Source organism: Amphiprion ocellaris, chromosome 5 (genome assembly GCF_022539595.1).
Source record: "Amphiprion ocellaris isolate individual 3 ecotype Okinawa chromosome 5, ASM2253959v1, whole genome shotgun sequence".
NCBI lineage: Eukaryota > Metazoa > Chordata > Actinopteri > Pomacentridae > Amphiprion > Amphiprion ocellaris.
The window spans coordinates 37514023-37527315 of record NC_072770.1 but is presented as its reverse complement, the minus strand read 5'-3'; the positions used below and the strand labels follow the sequence as shown (position 1 = coordinate 37527315).

Sequence of the window (13293 nt, the reverse complement as noted above, 5' to 3'; positions counted from 1 at the left end):
ATACAAAAAGTCTGTAAAATAATTCTGTTTTGCTGATTTAAATGTAAATATCCTTCATTAAATATTAAAAAGCCAAAAAAATAAAATATTATTTTATTTATTAAAAATGTGTATTTTAATTATCTTATGTTACTTATATTTGTGTTATTTTGCAGTATTTTATTTTCTTTGTGCTATCTAGCAGCTGAAATCCGACCATTTACTGCTTTATTTATTTATTGTCAACATTTCTGAAGACAAACTGATAAAACCAGAAGCTTCAGACCGTCCAGAGTTAAAACAAAACTGCAGAACGAGTTAATAATCCAACTGCTGCCTTCATTTTTCTTGTTTCTAACAACGAAACGGTAATTTCTGGAGTGGCGTCTGAATGTCTCTGTTGCGTTTTCAGGTCAGGAACGAATCGGCATCGACTCCAAGTACGAGCAGGAGGGGAAGGTCCAGTTCGTGATCGACGCCGTCTACGCCATGGCCCACGCCCTCCACAACATGCAGCGAGACCTGTGTCCAGAAAACTCCGGCATCTGCCCCGAGATGGACCTGGCCGGGGGCAAGAAGCTGCTCAAGTACATCCGCAGCGTCAGCTTCAACGGTGAGCCGTAAACCAGCACAGATCTGAGCTTCAAGGCCAGAAAACCTTTACGAGCCGCACAGAACTAGTGTCAGACTGCTGATAAAAACACTGCTGCTGACAAAACGCCTCGACGTCCACTCCTAAAGAGGCTTTTATCTGCAGCCGTAACCGCCGTCCTCCTCCTATGAAGCTGTTTTATGAACCTGTTCTGTTTTAAAACGATTCTATCAAAACAACCGAATGAAGCCGAGAGTTCAGTCGTCTGAAAATCTGAGGCTGAAATATGATGTCAGATTTACAAGAGACTGAAAAACGTCCACAATGGGGCTCAAAAGAGCCATAAAAGATGACAAAGAGACACAAACCTGCTACAAAGAGACACAAAACAACCACAAAGAGACACAAAACAACTACAGAGACACAGAACGACCACAAAGAGACACAAAATGACCACAAAATGTCACGGCGTGGGGGTGAACCCGAGCAGAGAGCACACAGACGAGGGACTGAGGCAGGAACAAAGGTGGATTTATTGATAACAAAGGTAGAATACTAATGAGGCCTAGGTGGGGAGAAACTAGAGTCCAGGGTAACTGAGGCAATGTATGAACAGAGGAAGGTGGGGGTGACGGTACCGGGAACCGGCGGCCTGACAGGCGACCTCTGTTCGGGTGCTGGTCAGCAGCGGAGAGCGGACAGGTGTGTCCCGTTCCAGAGGGGTAGGTAGGTAGGTAGGTAGGCAGGATGTTCCAAGGAGCTGGGGAGCTCGGCAGGCAGGGAAATCCAGGGGCAGGAGGGGGGAGAGTCCCGAGGGCCTGGTCGGGGAGATCCGAAGGCTGGTTTCAGGAAGCAGGATTGGCAGAACCGGGCAGCTGGGACAGCAGAACTGCAGGCAAAAGAACAGAGTTAGAAGGAGCGTATTTCTACAAGAACAGAAACATGCAGGAAGCTAGACAGACCTGACTGCTGGAGCAGAGTTTACTATCTGGCAGGGTGTGGAGTGTGAGGCCGGCTTTTATGGCGTGGATGGATCACAGGTGTGCTGCACCACAGCTGCCCAGAGTTCCACTGATGAGTGATTAGTGATGAATGGCAGCTGGACAGAGCAGCTCTGCCAGGCTGCAGCAGGAAGGTGGAGAGAGGAGGATGAGGAAGGTCAGGTGGGGCTGAAGCTGGGACAGAGGAGGGAGCTCTGACACAAAATTAGAAATAGATGCTGTTGTTTTCCAGTTTAGGCAACAGTTTTAAATTTAAACACGTTTTATTGTGGAGATGAATGAAGGAAACAACTTGTTGGTAAAACCCTAAAGTTTGAATCAAAGGAGGAAACAGAACAAACTGACGAACAAAATCAGCTGTTAATATCTGCTCTTTAACGGGGTAATAATGAGACTTTACTGCCCCGTCTATCGACTCCTCCAGGAGGTAGAACTTCTGGATCCTCTCAAACTTTCTTCCCGTTCAGCGTTTTGCAGAATAAAGAGCCTGAGGAGTTTCATAACCTGCTTGGCTTTCCAGACGTCCAATAATGGGATACGGAGACACTTTATAAGTTCTTCTGCGGCCAAAATGCAAATGTAATGTGGTGTTATTGTAGCGGCGTGTTATTGTCTTTGCTCTGGCAGCCGACCAGGCTGAAGGCTGAGCTGGATGGAAGGAGGTTTTTATCAGAAGATTTCATGTTCAGCTCGTTGCTTTTCAACTTCTGTAAGCTAAAGATCCAGATGTTTCCTCCAGCAGCTGGTGGAGACCAAAAGCAGAGCTAAAAGAGGTTCATCACAGTGAACACAAACATCTGGATGTGGAAGTAAACAACTGTTTGATCACAACAACAACAACTTATGAATGTAGGAAGCAAACAAAACAGGGATGTTAAACAACCACAAAGAGACAGAAAACAAACAAACAAACAACAAAAACAACAATAAAAGACAGACAGTCACCGCATACACACAAAACGACCACAAAGAGACACAAAATCTTCACAAAGAGACCCACAACGACCACCAGGAGACATAAAACAACCACAAAGAGACAGCAAAGAGACACAAAACAGCCATAGAAACAAAAGAACAATCAAAAAGACAAACACACAGACCACAAAAGAGACACAAAACAACTACAAAAACATGCAAAAAACTCCACAGATATACAAAACAATCACAAAATCATCACAAAGAGACACAAAACAGCCGTTGAGACACAAAAAATGGCCAAAAAGACATTAAAACGACAACGAAGAGACACAAAATGACAACAAAGACACAAAAGTCTCCACAAAGACACACAAAACAACCACCAACAGACATGTAAAGATGCCAGTGACTTGTTAGGTTTTGACCTGTTGGATTTCACTCAGAACTTAACTGTGAAACACTTCCCTTCCTTTAACTGCTTATATAAATATTACAGTATTCAATTTTCATAATGAGCTATTTGCAGCGTAACCTGTGGAATTCCTAATATTAATCTGCACGGTTTTATAGTTTTAATGCATGAGACGGGGCCTCACAGATCAGCCCCGCAGAGACTCTTTTATCAGGTAATTAGCAAAGCTGCAATGTGCTGATTTCAAATGGAAGTGGCAGTCGGACAAAGAAATAATAAAAGAAGAAGAATCAGCCGCTGTGCTGTCAGCCCAGCTTCAAATCCTCCACATGTTGAATCTTTCACAGGAAGACGATCAATTTTCAGAGATAAAATCTGCAGGAAAAGGTTTCATTCCAAAGTTTTATCCTTCTGGAAGCAGCGTGAGTTAAATATCGACTGGACAACGAGAGAATGGGTTTCAGATCTAAAGGTCAATCTGTAGCTTTTAACCCAGGCGTTGATCTGAAGCAGGAGGTAGACCCCAGCTGGACGTCTGTTTGGTTCCTTATACGACACCTCGTAAACTTTCAGCATCAGTTTGGTTCATTTTATGATGGAGGAATAGCACCGTATTTAACGCTTTAATTTAGTCCAAAACGACAACATTTGAAAAATAATATGTCTATAATATACAAAATGTATCGGCTGTTTTGTGTCTCTTTGTTGTCATTTTGTGTATCTTTGTGGCTGTTTTGTTTCTTTATGTGACGGTTCTGCATCTGTAGAGACTTCGTGACCAGCAGAGGTCCTGTGACCTTCGAGATTTCCCAGAACTGACACATTTGAGGTGTTACTCAAGCTGAAACCGCCTGGTGAGGGATGTCAGGACTGCATTATAAGTACCTGATAGTTGTAGATTAGCTCTGTTTAGAGATGTTTAACATAAACTACTTCCTTCAGCTCTCTGTCAAACCACGTTCTTGATTCATAAGGGTCTCGGATCACTGATGCAGAACAGAACAGATACAGAACAGTCACAAAAAGAAACAAAACAACCACAAAGATATGCAAAATGACCACAGAAGGACACAAAATGACCATAAATAGACATGAAACAACTACAAAAAGACACAAAATGACCACAAAAGGACACAAAATGACCACAAAGAGGCACAAAACAACCACAAAAAGACACAATGTGACCACAAAGAGAAGCTCAGTTGTGGGGCCTCGTCTCTCTGAATATAAATTTAGCTTGTTAACACTTAAAACTGAACATTTTAGACGTTTACTTGAGAGGAAACGCTGCAGCAACACAGGATATGATCAAAATGAACATTAATAGATGTAAACATATTGTCGTAGACACCAAAAATACAATTATAAAACCACAAACTAGCATAATAATGACTCGTTAGTATTAATAACGGCCGACTAGAGCCTTCAGAATCTCTCTCTACACGTCCTGCTAACATTATCACCGTATATTTGGACCAGTTCCATGTCGTTTTCTCTTCCATCCTTAGAGTCTCTCAACAGGACAGGAAATGGATTTTATGAACAAAACCTGGAGTCCGTTTGAGAATGTTTCCTGGGAGGAATTAGAAATAAGAGCAGCAGATGAGATGTTTCTGGATAAAGTCTGATAGAACCAGAAGAGCCTGGAGGAGCTCTGGGGAACGTCAGAGGAACCTTGTTTGCTTCAGGGCTTCCTGGAGGAACCTTTAACAGCTCAATTCAGGAGACCAGCTGCAGGAGGAAGAGTTCAGAAAGGAGTTCCAGGAGGAACCGTGTTACAGCCGTGGTGTAAAGTTCCATCATGGTCATAAACGGAATTTAATGTTTGGCTCATTTTATGATGAAGGAACAACAATATTTAATGTTTTATTTTAGTTCAATACGACAACATTTGACAAATATTCTTATTTCTATAATACACAGAATCTATCAGGGTTTTTGGTTGTTTTATGTCGTGGTTGTTTTGTGTCTTTTTGGGATAACTTTGTCTCTGTGGTCATTTTGTGTCTCTTTCTGGTTGTTTTGTGTATTTTTTTGGTTGTTTTGTGTCTTTGTGGTCATTTTGTGTCTCTTTGTGGTTGTTTTGTGTATTTTTTTGGTTGTTTTGTGTCTTTGTGGTCATGTTGTGCCTCTTTGTGGTTGTTTTGTGTCTTTTTGTGATAACGTTGTCTCTTAGTTGTTTTGTGTCTGTGGTTGTTTTGTGTATTTTTGTGGTCATTTTGTGTCTCTTTGTGGTTGTTTCATGTCTGTTTGTGTCTTTTGTGGTCGTTTTGTGTCTTTTTGTGATAACTTTGTCTCTTAGTTGTTTTGTGTCTGTGGTTGTTTTGTGTATTTTTGTGGTCATGTTGTGTCTCTTTGTGGTTGTTTCGTGTCTTTTTGTGGTTGTGTCTCTTTGTGGTCATTTTGTGTCTCTTTTTGTATGTTTTTTGGTTCTTTGTGATAATTTTGTGCATCTTTGTGATTGTTTTGTTTCTTTATGTGATTCTTCTGCATCTGTAGAGACTTTGTGTTACTCTGCAGTGATTTGGTGGTCATTTTGTGGCTTTTTGTGATCATTTTGTGTATTTTTGTGATTGTTTTGTGTCTCTTTGTGGTCATTTTGTGTCTCTTTGTGGTTGGTTTTTTTCATTTTTTTGGTCTCTTTTATGTCTCTGGTTGTTTTGTGTCTCTTTGTGGGCTTTTTGTGGTCATTTTGTGTCTCTTTGTGGCTGTTTTTTTTTTTCATTTTTCTGGTCTCTCTTATGTCTCTGTGGTTGTTTTGTGTCTCTTTGTGGTCTTTTTGTGTCTCTTTGTGGTCTTTTTGTGTCTCTTTGTGGTTATTTTGGATGGCCACAGAGAGACACGATGCCAGTTTAAAAACCTGGTTTTGTATATTTGGGCAGATTTGACTCAACATTACCGCCAAAGGTCCCTTTCTGTAAAAAGAAGTGGCTCTGTGTTGTGTGGGAACTCTGTCTAATATGTTTCTGATGTTTGGAGGCAAAAAACACAAGAAGAAGAAGAAGAAATTCAACATGGAACCTTTTATTCTAGCATTTTTCTCAGAACCATATTGAACTAAAGATTCTTTGAGGTGCTTCTACTACTAAGGAAGCACTGAGTTCTAACATTTATTGTTATATTTAGCACATGTGTATATTTATGGTGCATAATAAGAAGTAAAACTATCATCTAAAGTTGTGTTTTTACTACAAAGGTCGAACAAATGATCTGGAGACCAGAGGAGAACCAATAATAGCTGCTGTTTTCTGCTTTATTTTTGTCTGGACCTGGTTCAGATCCAGACCTGTGATCTCAGATCAGTCCTCCACATCTGGGAGGAGAATAGCTCTGAATCTCCAGTGGAGGAGAAGTGATCAGATTTGCATATTAGATGTGCTTCACATCAGAGGACTGGAGGAATTCTGTCGAGTTTGCTTTCAGCTCAGATAGAAACTCTGCATAAAGGTGATATTTTTTTTTTTAAAGCAGCACTTTTTATGACTTCAGTTTGTAGTTAGTTGGCTTCTTATGACTTTAGCATTGATAGTCATGCTTTTTATCACTAGCTGTGTAGTTAGCTATATTTCTTTGACTTTAATTATGTAGTTAGCTGTTTTTCTATGACTTTAGCATTTTTAGCATCATTATTATGACTTCAGCTTGTATTTAGCTGTGTGTTAATGACTTTAGCATTTGCTAGCCATCCTTTTTATGACTTTAGCTGTGTACTTTGCTGTCTTTTTTATGATTTCAACTTGTAGTTAGCTGTCTTTTTATAACTTTAGCATTGTTAGCCATCATTTTTATGACTTTAGCTTGTGTTTAGCTGTCTTTCCATGACTTTTGCATTTACTTTAGCTGTGTAGTTAGCTATCATTCTTTGACTTTAATTATGTAGTTAGCTGTCTTTCTATGACTTTAGCATTGTCAGCTATCATTATTATGGCTTTAACTTGCATTTGACTGTTTTTTAAATTACTTTAGCATTTGCTAGCCATCCTTTTTATGGCTTAATGGTGTAGTTAGCTGTCTTTCTATGATTTGGGCTTGTAGCTAGCTGGGTTTTTTGTGACTTTAGCATTATTAACCATCTTTTACATGGCTTTAACTGTGCAGTTAACTGTCTTATTATGACTTCAGCTACTAGTTAGTTGTCTTCTTATGACTTTAGCATTGTTAGCCATCCTTTTTATGACTTTAGTTTGTAATTAGCTATGTTTTCTTGACTTTAGCATTGTTAGTCATCATTTTTATGACTTCAGCTTGTAATTAGCTGTCTTTTTCTGACTTGAGCATTTATTGCCCATCCTTTTTATGACTTTACCCGTGTAGTTAGCTATCTTTTTATGACTGACTTCAGCTTGTGGTTAGCTGTCTTTTCATGACTTTAGCATTGTTAGCCATCATTTTTATGACTTCAGCTTGTGGTTAGCTGTCTTTCTATGACTTTAGCATTGCTATACATCCGTTTTATAACTTTAGCTGTGTAGTTAGCTATCTTTCGTTTACTTTAATTAAGTAGTTAGTGTAGTCTATGTTTTTGGTGTGTAATTAGCTGTCTTTTTATGACTTTAGCATTGCTATACATCCCTTTTATAACTTTAGCTGTGTAGTTAGCTATCTTTCGTTTACTTTAATTAAGTAGTTAGTGTAGTCTATGTTTTTGGTGTGTAATTAGCTGTCTTTTTATGACTTTAGCATTGTTAGACATCGTTTTTATGACTTCAGCTGTGTAGTTAGCTGTCTTTCTGTGACTTTGGATTGCAGTTACCCATCTTTCGTTTACTTTAATCATGTAGTTGGCTGTCGTTTTTTTTACTTTAGCTTGTTAGTCATCATTATTTTGACTTTAGCTCGTAGGTAGCTGTCTTCTTTTGACTTTAGCATTGTTCGCCATCCTTTTACCTGTCTTTCTGTTACTTTGATCATGTAGTTAGGTGTGTTTGTATGACGATATCTGTATCTGATATCTGTAATTGTAATTCCAAACAGTCAAACTCAGATATTATGTTTAAAACGGTGTGCCTTCTGGAATTCTGTGCTTTTTGTAACTTATATACGCATTTTCACTTTGTGCACACAGAAAACCTGAGTGGAAACAGTGCAGTTCTGTGAGGAAATGTTCAAATATCTTTGTAAATCTTTAATGTTTTGCCAAAGTGGGACAGTGAGCGTATTGATGAAAACAAAATGCAGCAATGAAAACAGACGTGTTTGACATTTAGCTTCCTGGAAGAGGCGCAGACAGAGGAAGAACTCTGACAGTTTTTATTCTCGTCTTATCTCAGGTTGCCAACATTAATCCCACCAAGCATGCAACAAACAGACATGCTTATACATGCGTGCTTGTTTTCTTAATCTATACGAATAATGCTTCATGCACAAGCTCACAAATAAAAATAACTCTGCCTTTGTGTCTCACACAAACAGAGCTGTGATGAATAAAACACACGGCAGAATATTAAAGAGAAAAAGCATCTTGTGATGGTGTTTGCAGCTACTGAGCAAGTTTAACACTCCAGAGGTGCTGAGAGAAAAAATGTTAATAAAAACGCTGCAGTAATCAGCAGAGCTTCCTGCCAAAAACAGTCATTTCTGACCCGAGGATATCTGCGTATTCTACGTTTCATTCTAAAAAATGCTCTGTCCTCTTTCCTCTGTCTGCCAGTCCTCCTGTTTCTGCTCTTTTCACCACATTTTTGTTTTCCCGTCCGCCTTCCTTCCCCCTTTTTGCTGTAAATTAAATAGAGACTTGAAAGAGAGTCGTGGCCTGCTGCAGAGCGGCGTGAGTCAAAGTGAATAAAATAAAAACAATGTGTTTGAGGGGGTCTCCACGGTGCTGCAGAGCACAAACAAACAGACAAATAAACAATATCGGAGAGACAAGCCGTCCTCCAAAACCCTCTCAGAGAAACTATCAGAACCATGCTGGCTGTGACGTCCGTCTTCTGTCCGCTGGCTGCTCAGTTCAGCTAAACCACAAAAAAAAAAAAAAACATGTTTGGATGAGATGAGTTAACCTGTTTTGACTGTCTGTTTTAACAGACAGTAACATGTTATGATATATAAATGTACCATTGCTGCCAAACAGACAGCTAACGTCATAGAACAACCAATAATTCCAGTGGGATGAATATTAGTTTACTGGTTATAAAAGATCACCGGTTAAAACGTAAGCTTTTAATGATTTTAGCTGTGCAGTTACCTGTCTTTCTATTACTTTAATCATGTAGTTAGCTGTCTTTCTATGACTTTAGCTTGTAGTAAGCTGTTTTTTATGACTTTAGCATTGTTAGCTGTCATTATTATAACTTTAGCTTGTATTTAGCTCTTTTTTAATGACATTAGCAGTGCCAGCCACCTTTTTATGACTTTATCTGTGTAGTTAGCTGTCTTTCTATGATGTTAGCGGCGTTAGCTATCTTTCTATGATTTTAGCTTTGTAGTTAGCTGTCTTCCTATTAATTTAATTATATAGTTAGCTGCCTTTGTATGATTTTGGCTTGTTGTTGGCTCTTTCTATGAGTTTAGCTGTGCAGTTCGCGGTCTCTGTGTAACTTTAGCTGCAGCTTTAGCAGTGTAGTTGGAATTTTTCTATTACTTTAGCAGTGGTTGTGGTCTTTTGTGACTTTAGCTGTGTAGTTAGCTGTCTCTATGTAACTTTAGCGGAGGCTTTAGCTTTGTAGTTGGCATTTTTCTATTACTTTAGCAGTAGTTGTGGTCTTTTTGTGACTTTAGCTGTGTAGCTAGTTGACTTTCTGTGACTTTATTTGCGTAGTTAGCTGTCTCTATGAATTGAGTGTCTCTTTCTATAACTTTAGCTATATTAGCAAACAAGAGTTGAAATCTGCCCCTGATGGTAGTTTTACGTTTACCATTGAACAAATGTACATGCAGACCATTACAACCATGGATTCATTGATGTATCGACTGATCAAATGTCTGTCCTCCTCCACAGGAAGTGCTGGTACTTCGGTGACGTTCAATCGTAACGGCGATGCTCCCGGACGCTACGATCTGTTTCAGTACCAGTGGAACAACGTCAGCGGACCAGGATACCGCGTGATTGGACAGTGGACGGAGACGCTGCAGCTCAATGTGAGTTTTTAAACACACTTAATCTGTGGTTTAAATAGTGCAGCGTGTGGAAAACATGACGATTCTGAAGATGACGAAACATGGGGTTGACAAGATGTCTTTATTGTTGTGAAGAGATGTTTGTGGTGTGTTGAGTGCTGGGAATTAGTTTGGACTGCATAGCGATGAGTCTTTATTATGCTGTTCTCAGTGTTTCTGAGGCAAGTGTTGAGAAAATCCCACTGCAGGACAACAATTACGTCACTGAGTTAGTTTGGAGTCGGCTCCTAACTTACTAAATTGTCTGTGTTGTGTTCCTCAATAGCTTTTTTTTTTTTTATTTGCTTGGCTCCCCAGTTGATGTAGTCCTAGTTCCAGAAATCATCTGAATATGTGCAGCTGCTCTGTTTTTTTGTGTCGTTATCATTTCAGTATAAAATAACCAGAATTCATTCAGGCTAATTAGGCTGCGGGTAAAATGCACTCAGTTTCATCAACAGATAAACTGCATTTTGTGCCTCTTTAGGATTATTTTCTGTTTTTGTTTGATCATTTTGTGTCTGTTTGTTGTGATTTTGTGTCATAGCAGTTGTTTTGTGTCTCTTTGTGGTCATTTTGTGTCCCTTTGTAGTTGTTTTGTTTCTTTTTGTGGTAGTTTTGTGTCTCTTTTGTGGTGGTTTTGTGTCATAGTAGTTGTTTTGTTGACTTTATGATCATTTCATGTCTCTTCGATGTTTTTTGTGTTTCTTTGTGGTCATTTAGTCTCTTTGTAGTTGCTTTGAGTCTCTTTGTGGTTGTTTTGCGTTTCTTTTTGGTAGTTTTATGTGTCTTTGTGTTGTTTTGGGGTCTTCTTGTGGTCACTATGTCTCTCATTGTGGTGGTTTTGCATCTCTTTGCTGTCATCGTCTTGCAGACGTTTATGATCTATTGATAACATCCAGATCCTTTGGATCTAATTGACTGGTTTCAGAGAAGGTACTATCTCTTTTTTCTTCATAGAATTTTCTTTGGTTCACTACATCCTTACTCCATTCAAACTCTATCTGGTAAGTGTTTCGTTGTTGAATGATAATTTTGTATCTGGGCCAATCCGATATTGTTCACTTGGCTTTAGTGCTGCACCTGACTCTCACACCAGGAGGATAAATCCTTCGATTCACTACAACAAGAACCAAAATAGAAGCAGTTTTAGCTGAAAACAAAGGGAATAAATGTTACTCCAGGATTTTCATTGTGGAGAACGAAGCGAATCAACACATCCTTGATGACAGAGTGAAGGCGGGTTTAAGAACCGCTGTGTGTCGGGGCCCATATGTCGCCCAGGGGCCCCTTCACAGGTCCATCCAGCTGTAGACGCAGGAGCTCAGTCTATTTTAGGGCGACAGCAGAATGTAAAACAGCATCAGATGTGTTGAAAGCAGATGCACAGTTACCATCGACATGAATATGCATGCAGGTGGCAGCGTGGCGGTGGCAGCGATCCATCCTGCAGTCATTAATTACATCCGATCTCGTGTTCCGATAACTGCAGACTTGCACAATAACACCGCTAAACATCCGCTCGCTTGTTCGTTTCTCGGCGAGGGCGAAGTTTTGGAGAATTTGCATCTGACTGTATTAATAAGTCCCAGCGCCACGCCAGCCGGCTGCTGATGTGTTTCCGTCTGACTCAGGCTGGGACTCGCTGGAGGATTAGCCGGCCAGTTTACACCAGATTTGGCTCTTCCATGCTGGAGCTAATTGGAGGCTCGGTCAGGACTGATAGCGCAGAAGATTATCTGATGGTGTGAGAGGTTTACCAATTTATTAGGCCGTGTGATCCGGCCAGATGGACCTCAGTAAAGCTGCACCAATGTGAAGGAATGGAGTTGAGTTTACTGATATTTGCAGCGGTGGCAGCTGTTTTCCATCCAGCCTGAGAAAGGCCACTTCCTGTGTGCTTCATGGACGTGTTATCAGAGCTGGTTTTGTCATCATCGATCAGCTGCAGTTCTAATCTTTGCTGTCTGTGTTTCATTATTGCTCTGTGATGCTGGGAGACTTTAAGACTCTGTGGCGTTGCATTATGTTTCTTCAGGAGCAGTTTATGGTTTTATTGTGGGGGGGGATTGTGCAAAATCAAACCCACATAGTAACTGAATAATCTAGATAAATTTGTGACACCAAATGACCACAGGGAGAAACAAGACGACACTAAAATGATGCAAAATGACCACAAAGAGACACATAAAGACAACAGAGATGCAAAATGCCCTAGAGAAACTCAACATGCTCACAAAATGATCACAAAGAGACACAGAATGGCTGCAAAAAGACACAAAATGGGCTTGAAGAAATTCATAATGACAACAGAGATGCAAAATGACAACAGAACGATAAAAAACGACCACAAAGAAATGAAACATGACCACAAGAAGACAAAGTGACGAAAAACGACCACAAAATGACGCGACATTACAACAAAATGACACAAAATGCCAACAAAAGATGCAAAATGACAACAAAATGAAGCAAAATGACAACAAATTGATGCAAAATAACTACAGAGACAAAAAATGATGCAAAATGACAGCAAAATGATGCAAAATGACCACGAAGAGACACAAAAAGACAACAGAGATGCAAAATGCCCTAGAGAGACTCCAAATGCCCACAAAATGATCACAAAGAGACACATAATGGCAGAAAAAAGACACAAAATGGGCTCAAAGGACCACAAAATGGCCACGAAGAAATTCATAATGACAACAGAGATGCAAAATGACAACAAAGAGATGAAAAATGACCACAAAAAAGACACAAAATGTACATGAGAGAAGCAAAATGACTACAACTAGATGCAAAATGACCATAAAGAGACTCCAAATGCCCACAAAATTACACAAAATGAAGTAAAACTACAATAAATAGATACAAAATGGCCAAAAAGAGGCACAGTTGTACTGTGTGCCGTTTTAATACTCTGGTTGCTGTCTGTGTTTCATTCTTCTTCTCTGGTGCTGGAAGACTTTCAGACTCTGGTGCTGAATTATATTTCTTCAGGAAAAGCTTACGGTTTCCAGAAAGTTTCTCCTGAGAATTACTTTTCTCTGGTATCACTGCTGTTGGAGGATCGGACTGGCTTCTACTGTGATGGGAGTGTGTGTCTGTTCATGTGCGAGTGTGATCCATCTAAGATAAAGCATCAGAGTTGTGACAGTGTAAAAATCCAGTGTGTGTTGGAGTTGTGTGTCCTGACTGTGTAGATGTACAGGAGCTGATGATGGAGGAGGCTCAGCTCCACCCAATAAATGTTCTGGTTTTAGTTGGTGGAAAAAACTAACCAGAAAGTA

The 13293-nt window shown here is 39.8% G+C and overlaps 1 protein-coding gene and 1 long non-coding RNA gene across 3 annotated transcripts in view; one reads left to right on the top strand and one right to left on the bottom strand.

The window, feature by feature from the left end:
* Positions 1-13293, top strand: part of LOC111564152 (metabotropic glutamate receptor 7-like) — a 202611-nt gene that overhangs the window by 129818 nt on the left and 59500 nt on the right. For both annotated transcript variants that reach the window (XM_023263568.3, XM_023263570.3), the window contains exons 6-7: positions 392-592; positions 9843-9982. In XM_023263568.3, the coding sequence (XP_023119336.1) occupies positions 392-592; positions 9843-9982 (341 nt within the window). The remainder of the gene's footprint in view (positions 1-391; positions 593-9842; positions 9983-13293) is intronic.
* On the bottom strand, positions 1082-1741 carry LOC129348907 (uncharacterized). The gene is made up of 2 exons (XR_008601655.1): positions 1534-1741; positions 1082-1460 (listed from the first exon to the last, which is right to left on the bottom strand). It is a non-coding gene; the product is annotated as an uncharacterized LOC129348907 (long non-coding RNA).